This window comes from Boeremia exigua (genome assembly GCF_020726555.1).
Source record: "Boeremia exigua strain MPI-SDFR-AT-0100 chromosome Unknown C7974scaffold_13, whole genome shotgun sequence".
Taxonomy (NCBI): domain Eukaryota; kingdom Fungi; phylum Ascomycota; class Dothideomycetes; order Pleosporales; family Didymellaceae; genus Boeremia; species Boeremia exigua.
This window is the reverse complement of record NW_025763530.1, coordinates 610954-628926: the sequence shown is the minus strand read 5'-3', so window position 1 is coordinate 628926 and position 17973 is coordinate 610954. Positions and strand designations below refer to the sequence as shown.

At 51.2% G+C, this 17973-nt stretch overlaps 7 protein-coding genes across 7 annotated transcripts; 4 read left to right on the top strand and 3 right to left on the bottom strand.

The window, feature by feature from the left end:
* Positions 1–956: 956 nt before the first annotated feature.
* On the top strand, positions 957–2259 carry C7974DRAFT_380424 (Lactonase, 7-bladed beta-propeller-domain-containing protein; the record flags this gene model as incomplete). Its single annotated transcript, XM_046140516.1, has 3 exons — positions 957–1342; positions 1389–1878; positions 1936–2259. 3 exons carry the CDS (start codon positions 957–959, stop codon positions 2257–2259), a joined length of 1200 nt encoding a protein of 399 aa, XP_045992123.1.
* A 2192-nt stretch (positions 2260–4451) lies between these two features.
* Positions 4452–6004, top strand: C7974DRAFT_69376 (chaperonin 10-like protein). Its single transcript, XM_046147093.1, has 3 exons — positions 4452–4876; positions 4929–5640; positions 5692–6004. Exons 1-3 carry the CDS (start codon positions 4703–4705, stop codon positions 5859–5861), a joined length of 1056 nt encoding a protein of 351 aa, XP_045992122.1. The 5' UTR covers positions 4452–4702; the 3' UTR covers positions 5862–6004.
* Positions 6005–6414: 410 nt separating this feature from the next.
* Positions 6415–8288, bottom strand: C7974DRAFT_428483 (uncharacterized protein; the record flags this gene model as incomplete). The annotated part of the gene is made up of 3 exons (XM_046144599.1): positions 7789–8288; positions 6883–7728; positions 6415–6835 (listed from the first exon to the last, which is right to left on the bottom strand). The coding sequence occupies exons 1-3, from the start codon at positions 8232–8234 to the stop codon at positions 6415–6417; spliced, it is 1713 nt and encodes a 570-aa protein (XP_045992121.1). The 5' UTR covers positions 8235–8288.
* A 2429-nt stretch (positions 8289–10717) lies between these two features.
* C7974DRAFT_443966 (uncharacterized protein) lies at positions 10718–11491 on the top strand (the record flags this gene model as incomplete). The annotated part of the gene is made up of 3 exons (XM_046145479.1): positions 10718–10937; positions 10988–11141; positions 11176–11491. 3 exons carry the CDS (start codon positions 10718–10720, stop codon positions 11459–11461), a joined length of 660 nt encoding a protein of 219 aa, XP_045992120.1. The 3' UTR covers positions 11462–11491.
* A 29-nt stretch (positions 11492–11520) lies between these two features.
* On the bottom strand, positions 11521–13339 carry C7974DRAFT_404360 (uncharacterized protein). The gene has a single exon (XM_046142939.1). It carries the CDS (start codon positions 13228–13230, stop codon positions 11881–11883), a length of 1350 nt encoding a protein of 449 aa, XP_045992119.1. The 5' UTR covers positions 13231–13339; the 3' UTR covers positions 11521–11880.
* Positions 13340–14119: 780 nt separating this feature from the next.
* C7974DRAFT_69338 (uncharacterized protein) lies at positions 14120–15496 on the top strand. The gene has a single exon (XM_046147092.1). It carries the CDS (start codon positions 14306–14308, stop codon positions 15101–15103), a length of 798 nt encoding a protein of 265 aa, XP_045992118.1. The 5' UTR covers positions 14120–14305; the 3' UTR covers positions 15104–15496.
* Positions 15497–16427: 931 nt separating this feature from the next.
* On the bottom strand, positions 16428–17973 carry C7974DRAFT_404351 (CTLH/CRA C-terminal to lish motif domain-containing protein). Its single transcript, XM_046142938.1, has 4 exons — positions 17740–17973; positions 17600–17685; positions 17215–17410; positions 16428–17037 (listed from the first exon to the last, which is right to left on the bottom strand). Exons 1-4 carry the CDS (start codon positions 17740–17742, stop codon positions 16561–16563), a joined length of 762 nt encoding a protein of 253 aa, XP_045992117.1. The 5' UTR covers positions 17743–17973; the 3' UTR covers positions 16428–16560.

The following is a 17973-nucleotide window of genomic DNA, read 5'->3' as shown; positions in this document are numbered from 1 at the left end:
CTTGCTGTTTCCCATCCTGGTGTGGACGTATAAAAAGCGAGCAAAGTCTCCTCATGATGTTATGATCAGCGAGTTCGACTCTCGAAAGGGAGGTGCATGTCATCAATCATTGACCTGCACGATGTACATAAACCCTGGACGTAGCGTGTGGAGAGGATATATAATGTCACAGCTACTCATAGTTCTACTGTGTCTCTCGCCGCCAGCCTCTGACAATTTTCTACAAACTTTGCCTGGTACTGGATAGTCGCACAGCCTGATATCGGATTAATTCCTATAAAGATATCGATCTGTAGCATGAAATTATTCCGGTGGCAGAGTTATCTTTGCCCAAGTTGAGAATACCAAGCGCTGAGTCATCTTCTTCTGAAATAGCTAGCAAATCGTCTAGCAGGCGCAAGAAGAGAAGTGGGGCGAGTGTCTCTTAGCGCTTGCTAAGCGGTGATGTATATAAGAGTAAAACATGACAGATCACTAAATTTTGCCCCTAAATTTATACTGTATTGCCTCTTATTATTCTCGTGGCCGAGAGATCTTGCTTCCGCCAAGGTTAAATAAGATTATACCGGAAATACATGTCTCCATGCGGAAACCTTGTCCGCAGGAAGTCGAAATCCTCCAAATGTGTACCCCGCAATACCCAGAACAAATCGTATTTATGTCGTTAGATACTCCACTGGGATTGGGCACCATGCACATAACCCAGTCCACAATTCTTGTGTCAGGCTGACAGTAGGCTTGGTATCACCTTAGGTTTAAGTCAGTGGTGGAAATGGAGACTTGGGAGGAAGAAGCCAAGGAGTGCCACGGTGAGTACTGACTATCTGAAAGCTTGGTGTGAAGCTTTAGGTCCTTGGGAGCGGAATCAAGATGGCGGGAGCTATATGAAGAACAGCGTCTCCTGAAATCGTCACGACTCTGCTAAGGACAGCTTCAATTCGGCTCTGCGATTCAAGATGCTCGCTCCCAAGGTGGCATCGATTTTCGTCTCCCTCCTTCCTTCTCTGACACAAGCAGCTACTCTGTTCGCTGCTCAGTCGAGCGGCGATCTGAGCACCCTTGCACTTACTCGAAGTGGCGGCTCTTACAGCCTCTCCGTAACATCAACAACTAGAGAATGTGGCGGTAATCCCTCTTGGCTCAGCCTCGACACTCCTCAGCGCCTTGTGTATTGTCTTGATCGAGGTGTGAGCAGTGCCACCAAAGGCTCACTCAACTCATTCCGGATCGGAGAAGGGGGCGCGCTGAGCAAGATTGATAGCGCCGATGCACCATTCTCAGGCGTAGCAGCTGAGTACTTCGAGCTCAAGAACGGGAAGAGGGGATACGTCACTGCGAGCTAGTCAGTTATTCTCCCGCAGTATAGCACTTTCACTAACAACCCAAAGCAACAAGTCTGCAATTGGAGCCTTCTCATTCCCCTCCGACGGCTCTGTGGAACCCCCAGCACAGGTTCTCTTCCCGACAAACAACATCACAGGACCCATTCCGAGCAGACAAAGTGGCAGCTACTCTCACCATGTGATTCTCGACCCAACTCAGAAGTACATCCTGATCCCCGACCTGGGCGCCGATCTGATTCGCGTTTTCACATACGACCCTGAAACCGTCGCGCCGCTTACGGAACTGGCCCCTTTGAAGACTGATCCAGGCGCTGGTCCCCGACACGGCGCGTTCTGGAAAGCGCCCGGGCGCGGGAAAGACAAGGCCGTGTATCTGCTCTTCAACGGCGAGCTGAGCCAGAAGGTGTACTCGTACCGCATCACGTACAAGGCCAGCGGCCTGGTCTGGGAGAAGGTATCCGAAGCCTACGCGCTCGGCGAGCTTGGTCAGACACTGGCGCCCAATACCGCGCCAACGAGCGAGATTGCTGTTTCTGTGAGTTTCCCGTTGGTTTTAGAGGGAGTGGGTTGAGTCGCAGCTGACGAAGTACAGCCTGATCAGAAGTTTGTCATCGTGAGCAGCCGACAGCACTCTTTCAACCTGTCTCCGCTGTTCCAGAAGGCGGATAGTGATTCACTGTCGACCTTCAAGATTCATGATAATGGAAAGTTGAGTCTGGTGCAGGTAGCCCCGAGTGGGGGGTATCTGCCGAGACAGTTTAGTCTGAACAAGAAGGGTGACAAGGTCGCAGTCGGTCATCAGGGGAATAGTACGGTAGTGGTATGGGGCAGGGATGTCAGGAGCGGAAAGATTGGAGCAAAGCTCGGGGAGACTAAGGCTAGTGGTCCGGTGGTGTTTGTCGGATGGGACGAGTAGATGGGAATGATTTAGATGTGATGTAATAAAGAACATTGCGCTAATTGCAGAAGAAGTAACATATCATAAGGCATTACCATGTTAGAACAATCTTACGATGAGGGTCATTGACGCAACGCCGTGATTCCCAAACGCAAGGTTAGTCTGGAGACACATGCGCAATCCCGTTGTGATCGCAAATTACAGATGACAAGCTCATGGATATTTGGAATCGCATAACGTTCGGAGGATTTCAAGATGAGAAAAAGCGAATGTGAGATTCAAAATCCACCGATGTCCGAGGCAGTCCTTATACGCGCATGGGGATCCACTACACTGGTTTGGATTCGTTTCACATATATTATCGAGGAACAGGCGTGTGGAAGAGAATTGAAAACAAAATGCAGTCATGAAAGCATATGCAGTGTACTTTGATTTTGGTGGGTCTATGCGTGGTTGTTCTTGGTGTATACAACGTTCTGCATGCACGAGCAAGGAAGATGCTTGGGAAGTCTGGGGTTTGGACGCAGTATGGCAGGATATCTCGATGGACATTCACAGTACGGTGTTTTGTATCTTACCTTCACACATGCAATCACTGAGAGAACATGGTGGGAGCCATTAAGTGAATCAAGACTGGTGACCAACCTGAGCTATCTGACCAATCGTGATATCAAAGCTGATTGCTCAGCTAAAAGTTCTCGATGTCGAGTATTTGCCATCATGGTCCTCAGACAGGCTAACTCGTTCCTAGTTCGGCTATCAAGGTCCTAAACAGCATGCTCCTATAAGGGCCGGTCTTCTCCCCACTCCGCGGCTGTCGAATCTCCAAATCAGCCCATCTTCGTCGACGCGCACCACAGCCAACGAGGCTGGCTTCCCTTGCCCCCCGACCTAGCAATGTGAGGGTGCCCTGTCAAAGTCCGGCCTCGATACTATTCCCAGGGTCTACTTCCATCGCCCCGCGATTGGTGCTAACCGCAATGTCTCACCATGTCAGCCCGATTCCTTCCCCGCACCCATAACCACGGGCTGGTATTGCGACCAATACTCTAAGACGAGGGAAGCTGCCTTGGCCGTCCACTTGCGATGGTGTTCCATCTGGGACCGATCTCAAGATGCGTCGGCCAGGCGCGCGGCAGAATCCAGGCTTAGCGTGTTCACAGTCCATACATACGGACTGCCGGACAGATTCAATCGCCAATTTGAGCAGTATGTTCTGAAACCCGGGGGAGATGTGGATTTCACCGTTTTCCACAGCGGTCCCTTGCTCCGCTTGTTGTCATTGCTAGAGTGACCTCGTCAGAGTTGCATTGTGCAAGCTACCTACCCCGCCATGGTAGGCGCGGTCTTGCGGGTCAGGTATGTTTCCTCTCGGCATTAAGGATCTCCGCACGGTAGCCCGGGAGCCGCATGCAGTGGATCTGCTCAGATACAGAAGCAGCGCTACTATTGGATCGTGGCATCGCTCTCCTGGGCTGTGAGAGGTGCAATGTGGGCTGTGGCTTTAGGCTTGCACGACAGCTGTGGAATAACGTTTGCGACGCGTTCGACCGACCCAGCTACAGCAGGCCAGGACTCCAGGTGTCCGGGGTGTTGATGGATTCTCTTACTCATGTGAGGTACATCGAACGATGTGGTTGGACGCGAGGCTGACGGATGTTCAGCCAGGGAGTGCATGGGCCGACTGGGACACAAGGATTGATGGACGTGGCCAGCATGCATGTTTTTTCTCGCAGATCACGATCAATTGCATCAATGTCGCTGATAGCAAAATTTGCTCTTCGAATTCCTCGTCATGCTGCACGGCCGTGGAAAGCTGTTGGGCTTTTCAAAAAGATCAGGAGATACCCGTGTTCCCAAAACAGCAACGTCAAGCCACCCCGCCTCGACTTGCTGTTTGCTCACCCCTCACACCATAAAGAACGGGTCTTGAACCCTGGCGATGATGTACACACTAATGTCAGGCCACGTTAGTCCATGCTGTTCACGGGGTTTTCACTCCACTGATGGACGCTGCGGCCTCTACGCTTTGAGTTTCGCCTCCCGTCCGATGCATCATCATCCGACAGCGTGTTGCCCGGGCCTCGAAATGTACCCCTCGGTGGGCACTGCACTTCGAGATAGGATCATCAAAGGCCAATGGCAGGCCTCGACCAGCCACGAAATGCCTCCGGCCCGCCGAGCACGGCACTCGGAATGGCCGGTAGAGAGGAGCTTGTTACTGACCTGAGCTGTAGCTTCCCAAGATAGCAAGCGCTCGGGCTATCGAGATCCTGGCCTTGTAAGTATACTGTGGGTGGGGTCGCAGTCTCGAGCTCTCCCAAATGCTCGTATGTAGGTATATAAGACCTCAGCCCACCCTGTCCATTGAATCATCAGCCTTCGATCAAGCAACTCACTACCACTTTCGAGACTTTATTGATACCCAAAGTTTTATTATAAGTCCTCACACACAATCACAATGCCAGAAATCCCAAAGGAGCAATGGGCGCAGGTCATCGAGAAGACCGGCGGTCCCGTTGAGTATAAGAAGATTCCCGTACAGAAGCCGGGCCCAGATGAGGTTCTCGTCAACATCAAGTACTCTGGTGTCTGCCACACTGATCTCCACGCCGTTAACGGCGACTGGCCTCTGGTAAGCTCAGCATCCGCTCTTACTCTTGATCACATGATCTAACAACCACCAGGACACCAAGCTGCCTCTCGTCGGTGGCCACGAGGGAGCAGGTATTGTCGTCGCCAAGGGTGACCTTGTGAACGACATCGAAATTGGCGACTACGCTGGTGTCAAGTGGATCAACGGCACGTGTCTTGCGTGCGACTTCTGCCAACAGTCGGACGAGCCTCTGTGCGCCAAGGCCCTGCTCTCTGGTTACACAGTCGACGGCACCTTCCAGGAATACTGCATTGCTAAGGCCGCCCACGTGGCCCGCATCCCCAAGGAGTGCGCGCTCGACGCCATCGCCCCAGTTCTCTGCGCCGGCATCACCGTCTACAAGGGCCTGAAGGAGTCCGGCGTCAAGCCCGGCCAGTGGGTCGCCATTGTCGGTGCTGGCGGCGGTCTCGGGTCTCTTGCGTGCCAGTACGCGAAGGCGATGGGCTGCCGCGTGATTGGCATCGACACGGGCGACGAGAAGAAGAAGATGGTGACCGAGCTCGGCGGAGAGGTGTTCGTCGACTTCGCCACGTCGAAAAACCTCGTCGCCGATGTCCAGAAGGCGACGCCCGATGGCCTGGGTCCCCACGCTGTCATCCTCGTCGCCGTCAACGAGAAGCCGTTCCAGCAGGCGGCTGAGTACGTCCGCGCTCGCGGCACCGTCATCTGCATTGGCCTCCCCGCTGGAGCGTACCTCAAGGCGCCCGTGTTCGAATCCGTCATCAAGATGATCAGGATCCAGGGTAAGTCTAACCGTCCCATTCCAATCTTCAAATGCTAATTCAAACCCCCAGGTTCCTACGTCGGCAACCGCAAGGACAGCGCAGAGGCCATTGATTTCTTCGCCCGTGGCCTGATCAAGGCGCCGTTTAAGGTCGTCGGCCTGTCCGAGCTGCAGATGGTGTACGACAAGATGCACGCTGGCGCTATCGCTGGGCGATACGTCCTCGACACCTCCAGGTAGATTGCGTGTAGTTTTGCTGGCAAAGGGCGCCAATCCTGATAGGAGCGACCGAGGAATATCACGGTGGGCAGGTAGACAGGTATCTTTCCTGTACATAATGGATCAATGAACTTTCAACGTTGCAAACGACACTTTGTTTACTCGCGATGCGTATCGACTTTCTCTTAGGGCACCACTGAGTACGTTGTAAACGTTTTCTGTGTCTAAATGAATACATACGATCAAAAGACGTTGAGAACAAGCTCTCCTGTCTGATCCGCCGTCTTTCAAGGATGGACGCTTCCGGTATCAATACACACTGTGGTAACTCGCTGTTTCGCTAAGTGTGAAATGATGCACCCACAGCGGCAGGCCTGGAAGGAAAGACTCGTGCGACAGGGCCCGAGATATTCGAGATTTGACTGTTACAAAACAAAACCGCCTCGACCACATTGCTGAGGCGAGTAGACGCTATATAACATTGACAGAGGAGATTCTTCAACAAACGTTTGAAGAATTGGTCGCGACAATCTCTTTGCTAGTCGGTGGATATGCGATGGCGGCTTCGATATTCTCACATGCACTTGTCGCCTTTCTGCAGCCGTGTAACAGTCCCCTTGAACCCAAATGCCGCATGTCGTAAATCACTCGTTGCATTATCTTTGTCGTCAACGACCAACAAGCCATACTGCAGTTCCTGCTTGGCGATACGCTTGTCAACAGGGTCAGATCCTAAACAGTGCCCTCGCGCCCACTCGTCTAGATCCTTATTTCTCGTCGTGCGCACAAGAGCTGAGAAGGTGTTTGTATGTCCGACACCATTAGCCCAGAGAGCGTGAAGCCCTGCAAGCAAGATGATGAGTGTTGCAAGAACGGCCACGGCATAGGACAAAAGTAGGGAACGTGCGTTATAGCTGTGTACCAACTTAGTCGTAGAGATTGTGAGATCAGCTGGTGTCGTTGTGATGTTGTCAGTTCTGTAACTTGGAAAGTTGCTGTTGCTGTCAGTGGCCACCTAACGAGTGATGCCAGATGGACTAACATGATTGCGCCTGCGCTGAAGAAGCTAAGCGTAGCATTCTCGCTGAGTGATTCAATAGCTCTCTCAAGCGACGGTGCCGGGCAGATTGCTTCCACACCCCATGCCATATCTGCTGCCACAGCCATCTCGGGACATCCTGCCAAATCAGTTTGTAAGATCTTAGTGTCCCATGTGATATCTGCAGTGGCCCCTGCTGTTCTTACAAAGCCAGTGAAAATGGAGGCGACTGCGGCGTGCCAGCCTTGATATGCACACTTGGCGAGGTCGTAGCAGTACATCGCATCCGAGTCCCATCCCATCACGAAGCGATTGATGTAGTCGATGTCCGTGACGGAGGTTCTTTGTTCGCCATTTACAAAGGTAAAATTCGCGGTGTATGTGACGTTCCACATCTCACATGTGAAGTTGCGCTCCGGGGTTGTAAACCAGATGTCGAACTCGTACTCTGCGGGATATCCCTTATAAGGGAGCGACTGGCTTGGCACCGTGGCATTGTATGGCGTGGTCATGCCTTTCACGGGGGCAGTGTACACCTTCGATAAATCGAATGCAGTCTGATTGTGGACGTCGCCGCAGCGAAGCTTAGGTCCCTGAAATGTGAGTGTGTACGTAGAGTTCAGATGCTCTGGCGTCATAGGGAGAATACTGCCAGTAAGTGCCGAGCTTGTGACTATGCGATGTTGGATAGGACCCGCGTCTGTGAACATCATCAAGGCTGCTGAATGATACTCGAAAGCAATGTATCGCCAGTCGAAAATAGGCACAGGCGAGGTGATCTGCCGCTCAGCAAGGGAAAATGCAGCTGTCAGACTTGCTGGCGGGACTATCGCGGAGAGAGGCAAGCACCTAAAAGAGTAAGTCGAACGATCGCTGAGTGACTTCAAAGCTCCACAGCAGATGACTGACCAAATTGCAAGTGCGATGACCACAGATGCCCACGCTTTCCTTAGAACCTCCCAGTTGAAGAAGCACATTGGGTTCGCAAGAAGCCCCATGATATCGTCGATGCTCGTGACTGAGACAGGTCGACTACGTAAAACTCTCCAATAGTGCTGTTGGTATGAGATGCCAGCACTTGCAATCAGAAAAGCCTTCGCGAGAAAAGCGATGCCTGTTCCAATTCGAACAGCCCATTCCTGGCTGGTCTCCGCGACTGGCTCGCCGTCCAGCGACTGGTAGTAGACGTGATGCGCCACCGCGAAGCCGACGCCGAGAAGCATGAACGACACCATGCCAAGTGGGACTCTGTATGAGATGTGCCAACGATCAGCCTTCGTGGAGACATCATCCCCAGAGGGGTTGAAGGGATCGTGCTCAGTTGAGCGAGTCGTCGGCATCTTTGATGTACTCATGGGAAGATGTCGAATGTTTTGACAGTACCTAAGACAGACGGTGCGGCTGACAGCCTCATTTAGGGTTCTCAGACTGCGTGCCTAAGCTTAAAATGAATCACACAAACATCGTGGATCGTGCGCGCTGCATATGCAGGCTTTCCTTTAAATAGTAACAGTAAGTCCTTGGTGGCCTAACGAGTGAAGTAGGAGCGCAGGTCCACACGTGGGATCCGATTCCTTTCTTTGTGCGAGTTCCAGTCGATTGAGCAAAATTTTTGCGGATGAACGACGCATATTGCGATCGTGCAGTCTATGAGGGTACTCTCGGTGTACCTGGTCACCGACCTGACCCGAGGTCAGGCCTCCCGCGCTAATCACAAATTATAAGGCTGTGTACGCAACTAAAAATTATCTTATTTTCCTTAACACTACAAGTTAATACAAGATCAGCTAATTTAGTAGGATTACTTTGCTGCGCGATAGCTGCAACTTGATACCTTCTATGTAGAGTGTTCTACCTAGAGCGGTTGGTAAGCGTGGCGTTCTTGTGGGCGCGTATTGTCTGCCACACATTGGGCCTACGTTTAGGGCGTCCGCCACGCAGCTACATAGTGTCAGCCCAATGGGCCGACGCATGGGTTAGCCATAGGTAAAGGGCCTAGTATATATACTGGAGGCGCCGTACCCTGTTCCTGTTCTGCAGCGAACCGTCTATAGTCTACCAATACACCCTGTGGCTACCTACTTGATATTGTTTGATACATCTGTGCAATACCTCCTCCTCCCCTGTGCACCAGGTCTACGGGCTCTGACACATACATGATCAGCAAAGTCCTGTTTTGCGTGGCTTGCTTCCTGTTGTCAGACTCTCACTTGCCGTGAATAGGAAGATCAAAGGCATCTATGTTAAATAGATAGGAGACAGCAGAAGTTTTCAAGCTTCATGTAATCAGTTGTTGCTCAATTCTTTCACATACGACCATAGGCTTCCCGTTCGCTCAGCCCTATTTAAGCAACGTACCGGCGGATTAGTAGTTAGGTGGGTGACCACTAGCGAATACCCGCTGTCGTATGTTTTTTGCTCTACTTTTGCCCTCCCTCTGCTCTCATCGTTATAGGAGTACAACCCTCACGCCTCCGTACTACTGTGGAAGCTGCCTTCTGTCTTATAGAAAGTGTAATCTAGGTAAGTGTAAATAACAATCTTGCAAGTAGATAGAAGGACATGAGAATAGGTTTGTGTGCGTATAATAAGTTTGCGCAGGAGAATACGTATCGGACGTCGGAGTGTGGGAGGAACGCACATTATATGAATGTGGCAGACAAGGGGACGCAGAGTGGTTGTTGGAACAGTTGCGTAGCAGAGTAGCGAAGCCACGAAGCAAGCACTGTATACCTGCTATGTACGCGCTCTAATAAGATCTTGGGAGTGTATAGGTAAAGTTTGCAACAAAACCGTGACCCCTAAACTAGCATTAACGAGACTTAGGATCGTGCTAGAAGTAATCTGCAGCCCTAAAAGCAGTCGTTCGTAAGGGCTACTGAGCTGCATGCTTACAGTATCGTGCATCGGGACTGCACCGAGATGGTAAGCGATATGGACATCTACTGGACGATGCAGGATGCGGGAGAGGCGATGGCTACGCCAGCACCCGTTATGAATGTAGCGAGCCATGCAGGAGTCAAGAGCTGCCATGAAGTCCCTTCCCTTTGATTGACTATCTTCTCCTACATGGTAGTAGCAATGACAATCCTGGCGTATGCGTTTGCTCTACAGATCTTCTCGAAGAGTTGAGTGCATCGTTTCTCGCTTCCTGTCACGCGAGTGCTATTAATCGGTTGCAAAAGTATGACACCGTGGAGTAGTTTGTTGTCTTGGTAGGAGAGATTAAGAAAAAAGTCGGCATTGCTCTTCAGAGTGTCGGAGTCCATTACGTTGGTGTTGTCGAAACCAGGCGTGTTAATCAGACAAACCCATATGCCCCCGATTTGACATTGGGCGACTTGAACCTTCTGTGTGCCTGTCGAATGTTAGCGTACTTACGAGATGGTTATTGTTTTGATCTTGTACAAGAACGCAAGGTGTTTCCCTCTCGTATGCCCGTGTTCGTGGTCTGCCCCGTGGTTTTGTTGATGAAGGTAGATTTGCATGCACCCGTCACACCAACAACTGCGATAAGCACATCTCCCTTTTGCGCCACTACTGACACATTGATCTATTCTTGAAGAATATGTCGTTTCTTGTGGTTAACTGCATCGAAAGAGCCGAGCTCCTGGGTTTTATTGTTTACTCCAGTTCGTTCTTACAGTGGGTCATCACTTTAGTCCTTCATGCCTGACGCGGCCACAACCATGCCGTGCCTTTTATCCTGACCAATGAACTTAAATAGGAAGTATTGGATTTGAAGAGCATTCGAATCAGAGTCTCTCCCTCTTGGCCAAAAGTCTACCCCATACTTGAGATGCGGGCGCCGCACTCACAAACATCGTAGCTACTGACCATGTCTCGATATCAGATCTCCACGGAAGCAGACGAGGCAACAGGCTCAGCTACTGTGACGGTGATACCAAGAGGTACCCAATCAATTCCCCCGAAATTGCCTGAGAGGAGACAACAACCAAAGATGATTTTTGTCCTAGGCAGCACTAGTACGGGCAAGTCGTCGTTTGTAGCCACAACCTCTGGTCAACCAGTTAGAGTTGGACACGATCTTAGACCCTGTAAGAATTCGTTGAAACAATTCGAAGATTATAGATGCTCACAATTGTAGTTACCGCCACCTGCCAAGCAGTAGAGTTCAAATTGGCCGATAGACGACTCGTTCAGCTCATCGATACTCCTGGTTTTAGCGATACCTCGCACCCAGATTTGGACGTGCTGGAATCCTTTGATAGCCAGTCACGCCAAATATATGCGGTACACTGGTGATTAAACATCTGGATTAGCTATAGTTCAAAGGCCGCTCAAACATCCAGCAACAGGCCAAATGGAACTGCAACTCGAACTTCGCGATCCATGCGATGTTAAAGACACACGCGCTGGTAGGGTCATTACCGCAGAACTCCGCAAGAAGGAGGAAAGGCTCCGCCAAGAACGACTCGAAGAGGAGGAAGAGGAGCGCGAGATCAGGGAACAATTGCATTTTGAGCGTGAAGCTCTACAACGAGATGAGCAGAAGAAGCGTGAAGAGGAAGCTGCCATGTTCCAGTCGCGCGGATTGGAGAAGTTCCGGAGATACACGTAGTGAACAACGCCCAAGAGAGCCCCGTATTTGAAGGCAACCAAACGTCTTCCGAAAGACGAGATATTCTATATTTAGGTATTGAAGTGTCGCAACCTTATCCTCTTTGTAATAGCTAGAGCCCTACTGTAGTAGCTCTAGCTTCTCCTACGCACATACGTCGCACTAGAATCTCCGCGATCGGGCAGCTACGCTACACAGTGTTAATTGCAGCTCGATGTCTTGCTGCTATTGCTCACAAAGGGTGACGAACTCATAAGCATTCCGCTACTTCTGGATTAGCACCTCAGCGGTTTTCCAAATGCGATTCCAATGTCGGGAACGTTGGTTCCGCCGACAAAAAGAATCTTGTGGTAGGTGATGAGAGGAGTCCAAGTGTTACCTGAATTTGTACGGCTAGTTGTATCTTACTATCCTGACCGCTAGCATATGCAACCAGACTCCATGCCGTTAGGCCTCATGATTGGTGTGCTTCGATGAATTGGCTCCCAGCTAAGAACACATGAAAAGCTTTGGGACGTGCCTAGGTTTCTAGAACCATCCCCACACACGTCGTAGGCAAGCCGCACTGGTTCTCTAAGTACCTCAGGCCACCTAGCTGCGCTACCTGGAAACGGCCCACTCCAGCCTAACCCAGCATTGCTCAGCTGCTCCCTCTCTTTAGCGAGAAATTGGCTAAGCACAACAAAAACAATGTAATATCGGCGTCCGTTGGCCTCGAACTCCTGATTGAGATGATGATCTGCCAAGAACGCTTCATGTTCCTGGGGTTTCAGGTTCCAATGCATATCAAGATGATCTAGGACTCTGTCTTTGTCCCTAGCCATTCGCTCTGCCCAGATGTCTCGCACCACAGCCGGATAGTGATAGTCGCAGTTCCAGTTTGGACGGGGCACGCCATCCACCAGCCAGTACAGTGTCGCAGGGGAGTGAGTTTCTTGCATCCCCCTAACAAACGCTTGGACGTTTTCAGAACGCAGCTCATGCCGTCCCCCCCAAGTTGCCCATGATGGATGCCATTCTAGACCTATGCGGTCAAAACATGCAAAGGTTGTCCCATGCAACCCTTGCTCAATCCAGTACTGCCAGGGCGCATGCCTAAGCAGTGGTGTTGCTCGGCCTTCATTATCATGGAGGCGGAAGATAACCAGGTCGAGCGTGTGTATCCGAGGTGTAAGTAGCTGCCAAGAGCTATGTTTTTTTGCAACGGGTGGGTCTCTATTGCCGCTATACTCCCTTTCCCAGTCATCTATTGGGCGTGGTCGGTAAGGCGGGCCCATACTGCACCGGATAGGCCAGCTGCATTTGCGGTTATCCCGAACATATCTTTTTGCGATATTGCGGGAAAGCTGGCAAACTGAGAGGAGTGTTGTAATCTGGGTGTACGTTGACAGTTGCCTACATCGGGTGGTATAAGTTATCTCATCGACGAGATCAGGTTGAACGGCTTCGCTGTCGTTCGACCTTGATCTTCCCAAAACAGCTGGTACGGTGGTAAGGAGGAAGCGAAAGAAGGGACTCGACTCTTGCTTGCTTTCACTGGCGCGTATGTCGAACTCGGGGTTTCTCTGCCTTGCATAGAACACGTCTGATTGCGTTTCAGGTATGCGGTCGAAATGGTACCATTTTGTCATGCGAATGCTGTCGCGGATAAAGTCAGGGTCGTGTGGGATACCTTCGACTTCGACCCAGTGTACGCCGCGAGAGGTTGGGAGTACCAGTTCCCAGATAGCCTCTTGTAGCTCAATTGCAAGGTCATTGAAAATTGCCATGGCGTAAACTAGCAAGTAGAAGTAGTCTAGGAGGCCTGATGCATTACAAGGCAGGCGCGTTGGTACAGGTGTACTGTGATGTGAACAGCTTACTTCCGAAGACTTGGTTGGGTCAGGCCGATATAGTCGGAAGAGGTCAGCACAGGCCATGGTGCACGCGACTAAGCTATTGTAACGGTCTGGGCACGCCACGTACGACGAAAGGTCAGTGCACAGCCACACCACCACTCATTCCCACAGATCACCAGTCTCTGGCTCCAAATGGAGCATGTCATTTGTGTTTTGGTTCAGCGTTTGCAAGTGTCGGAAGTCACAGTATCGCCTGGGCACTGATTGCGCAAACCCGAAGACCGAGGCTTTCAGGCGCCCATAGGTAGTCCATCTCCGAAATCCGTCGACCTTGGCCCTTCGCAGGGCCCTGCATCTATCGGCCACTCCTTCCGCCTGCATGTATACGTCCATGTGAAATGTGCGGCCACCTCTTTTGCCGTGTCAGATGCTACTACGTGCGACCTAGCCGTCATACCTAGGCAGTAGCTGAGCAGCAGATGGCGCTTGTTGTCTATGCTATAACTAGAATCTAGTTAATTTTGCTATTGCTAACAACACTATATTAGGTCTCCGGACTGACTAGGAAGCCTTCTCCGCCACGATCCGCCGTAAGCTGACGGTAGTCGATCACGACGCCGTCAGTTTTCGACATCCAAATGCGAAACCCCTCCACTGTGCCCGAAGGCCGGATCTATGTCCTCGGGAACCGACTAGACATGTAAGAGCAATGGATCGTGTGTAGTAGCAGCTGTATCCATTCATTCGCAACTCTATCTCCTTCTTCAATTCTTTAGAGCCACTCGTTATTACCGTTTGCCTGGAGCAGCGGTTCTTTCAGTCCTTTCTGCTATACAAAATCATACGTTCGTTTCATTACGTGTTGGAACCTGCCAGCCGTAGTTTTGATCGTATATCGAAAGCATATCCACGAGCACCTCTCTTTAGCCTATCCCCGTCCACCTGAAGCGACGCTTCCACAGAACCTATCCGACGATACAGCGGAACAGTTCTCCAACAAGTCAAGATGAAGTTTCTCGTCACCCTCCTGTCAGCTGCAGGACTGCTTGCTTCCGGTGTATCTGCCGCGCCTCTGAAAGAGCGCGGTATCATCAGAGCCCGGGCCCCAGGGATCGATTACGATATCGACACTGCCATCAAAGACTGGATGAAAGATGCTAGGACCCAGGGAAGAATGGAAGTTGCCTGTGGCACTGTAGGAGGATGGGAAGGGTGGGCGCAGCTTGAGCTCGAAACTGAATTCAGAGCCAAATTCAAGATCCCAAAATCTACGGCTATCCGCGAACAGTCCAAGGTTTTCGAGTCAAAACAGATAGCCGACTTCCTCCTGCCAGAGACAGCTACGAACAAAGGCATGATCATCGAGCTGAAGTGTGAGAACAAGAACGCTCAGAGCGGTGATGGAATGCAAAAGCCGGTAGGCTCGGATAAGAAGAAGATCTACAACGTCAAGGCAGCCTACAAGGACCACACTTTTATGGCCGTTGCCATGGCGTTCACGCCCACGGCAGACAAAGCTCTCATCAAGGTCGGAATGAAACCAATCCTTGATGCCGAGGCTGACATGGGTGGCGGAAATACCATGCGAGCATACAAAGAGAAAATGAAGGTTGGAACCTTAACCAAGGACATGGATAGCTTGGAAGAGGCATTCAGAGGTCTATTCGGTTCTACTCCTCCCGCATCGCCACGCCCTAAGACGCCCCCTACAACCGGAGCACCGAGACCCAAGACGCCACCTCCTACCAAGAAGCCAACTGGATCCCCGCCACCAGCACCCAAGAAGCCGGCTGGAACGCGCTAGCGGGAACCTGAACCACCAGAGGCGACGACAACACCGTGCATATATCTCGAAAGGCCGTAAAGTAACTACTGCTTAGCAAACATCAAGCGAGCGAGCATGTCAACAAAATCATGCATATATCTCGAAAGGCCGTAATGTAACTCCTGCTCAGCAGACATCGAATATGTTAATAGTCTTAGCTATCCCGCGTTTCTAGCATTAGTATAGCTCTCTCTGACTACAACCAATCACATCTTGCGATCCGAGACCCCATACATAACTCAGAGCAACATATTCCGCCTGTTCTGTACACCTACGCACTTGTCGAGTCTCGCAATCAATCAAGCGGAAACCAGGAATATTGAAAGCGATTGCTGGTAGTCGATCATTACAGTTGCCTTTGTGGTGAGTTCTGCAATACTCTATCCTGATATTACAAAGGCAAATCTGCTTCTAGATATACGAAGGGTGGCTGTTGCCTACCAAAAGCCAGCGATGCCCGTGTCAGGAAGGATGACAAGGGTTTGTAACTTAAGCTGCCACAAAATCTGCAGATTTACGGCGCAGTTAGGGGAACAAGCAGTAATGTCGGACGTCGAACCCCCTGCAACCTTGATGCTTACGCCAAGCCAGTCTCCCCTGCCCTCAGAATTCTGTAATCAGTGCTAATTGATGAGCTCTCTTTGCCCAGATCCTGAATTACGATTACCATTTACGGTTGTATTATGGACACTGGTGGTGAACGGCCAGGAGACAACAAGGCTTCCCGTTCGCAGCCCTATTTAAGCAACGTACTGGTGGATTAGTACTCAGGTGGGTGACCACTGGGGAATCCCCACTGTTGTATGATATGTTTTTTTTCGCTGCTTTTGCCCACCTGTATGTATAGTGGCGGTAGTCAAGGTTGGTCTGGCACGACGAGGACGTGACCGACAGAAGCACACCACACACAGCCGCAAGTCGTATTTTTAATCCCTAATTCCCTGTCACATCATTCAGTCACTCTACCACCGAGTCCCGACAGAAATTGGACGCAACCCTGGACGAGAGCTCGGCCGTCTACGGTCCGTTCTTGATCTCGGTTACTCGTTACACGCACAATGCGCTCTGACTTAGTAGCTTCCAAGACAGGCGGCCAGCGTGGTCGACGAAGACGCTGCTTGATACACTACGGCATCCATGGCGAGGCGAGCTTTGCGTTGGATAGACAGCGCCTCGTTGACGTCGAATGTCGAGGCGAGTGCTTGTTGGAGCATGTATTAGCTTCGACATCTTAGAGTGAGGGATAGTCAAGCAAGTGTGAGCAAACAAGACATCACTTCATCATAGCATCGGGAAGTTCAAGTGTGAGGTGCAGCAGCTGCCGCTTGGTAATCATGATCATTAAAGTATCGTAGCATCGTCATCTCAGACCCAGTTAAGGGTTGCACTTGTGCTAAAGCACCACCAGTACATGGGTTCTTCCCATATCCAATGTGCTACTGCACCATGACATCCGCACCCTCGCCATTGTTCCCAAGCGCATTGTCTTCAGCGTCTTGCAGACCGAGTGGCATAACAGGAGGGATGTCCATGGTGGCTTCTCTAGCCTTTGTCTCAGCCCACTGGCGCAGGCGTACCAGGCTCCTCATACGCGCTTCTCCACGAGCGCCCATGCTGGTGAGGATAGCTTCGTTGACCCTGCTGGCAACATCGCGACGGAGAGATGGTTCAAGCAGCTCAGCAAGCTCTTTCTGGAGCTTCTCCGTGGCCGGGAGGAAGATAAGCAGCGTCATGGTGAGCTCAAGGTCCTTCAAGAAGTCCGGGTTCGTGGCTGCACGTGGAGCGAGTTGCGATGAAGCAAAGCTCAAGGCAGGAGTCACGTCCGATGTGGCAGATGAAGTACACGACCGGATCAACTCGATGAGTTGCAGACGAAGCAAGGCAAAGTGAAGAGCCGCATCGGTGTCAAGGATCTGATGAACTGGTTAGCAGAGCTCGGTAAAGCAATGTGTTAACTAGATCAGGTGTTTGCTTGCAATCATACTGAGGACTGAAGGTTTGATTATCATCAAAGAAATTCTGCGTGGTGCATGAAACTGAATATAATCCTGCAAGAGGCGAAGGGGATGTTTTTGTTGTTCATAGCTTACCTGAGGGTTCAGATCATTGATCTTGGTGACGGCAGTGTCAATGTCGCCAGCGTGGATAGCCTGTCGTATTTCTACGCGAGACTGGATGGACTCCTCTTCAGAGGGGAGCAGGATGTTCGCTTCTTTGGCGAACTTCTCTGCAGCTCGGGGATATCCCTCGCTGACCAGGTAGTCCATGACGACAAAATTAATGTCACTAAGCGTCGAATTAGCAAAGGCTTCGTATACAGTTGCTGACGACAGTGATGTAGCAGAGCAACAAACGTTGCTCGAGATCAGTCTACAAGTTATGTTGTGCTCTACACGGAATTTTCGGAGAGATTCCCAACTTATTTTTTATCGCATCATATAAGAGGGCACGGACAGAACAAAAGATTTTACTTACGTCTTCGAGGGTTTGACATCGTCAATCTTCCTCTGGAAAGGGTGTTGGGTTGGCGTCGCAGCCGAGACGGAAACAGTGGATGAGCTCTTCGCAGCCTGTCAGCACGCGGGGCGCAGCCTTGACAGTCGGGGCGTGCATACCATGATGAAGCAGAGGCTCTATCACCTCATCCGACGTCCATGAGGAAGGAAACGGAGCTGCTCGACCGCGGTCGAGGTACGTGGGCTCGCGCAGAGTTTGCGGGCTGTTGGTGCAGGAAGGGTTGATGGAACGTCGTTCGTGAAGAGAAAGTCGAGCTCGCTTCCTAGCGGCGCTTGGCGGATGTGGCTTGTGCTCGCCTTAGTGCCGCTGGCACCCAGTAAGCGGGCGGGACC

Bases quoted from the DNA above. Each gene is read 5' to 3' on its own strand.
- C7974DRAFT_69376 (XM_046147093.1), top strand. From the start codon at position 4,703: ATGCCAGAAATCCCAAAGGAGCAATGGGCGCAGGTCATCGAGAAGACC. The intron at 4,877-4,928 runs GTAAGCTCAGCA...AACAACCACCAG, and splicing joins TTAACGGCGACTGGCCTCTG to GACACCAAGCTGCCTCTCGT. The intron at 5,641-5,691 runs GTAAGTCTAACC...TCAAACCCCCAG, and splicing joins CAAGATGATCAGGATCCAGG to GTTCCTACGTCGGCAACCGC.
- C7974DRAFT_69338 (XM_046147092.1), top strand. From the start codon at position 14,306: ATGAAGTTTCTCGTCACCCTCCTGTCAGCTGCAGGACTGCTTGCTTCC.
- C7974DRAFT_404351 (XM_046142938.1), bottom strand. The intron at 17,411-17,599 runs GTAAGTAAAATC...TTCGACGCTTAG, and splicing joins GATGTCAAACCCTCGAAGAC to TGACATTAATTTTGTCGTCA. The intron at 17,038-17,214 runs GTAAGCTATGAA...CCAGTTCATCAG, and splicing joins TCAATGATCTGAACCCTCAG to ATCCTTGACACCGATGCGGC.
- C7974DRAFT_404360 (XM_046142939.1), bottom strand. From the start codon at position 13,230: ATGGCAATTTTCAATGACCTTGCAATTGAGCTACAAGAGGCTATCTGG.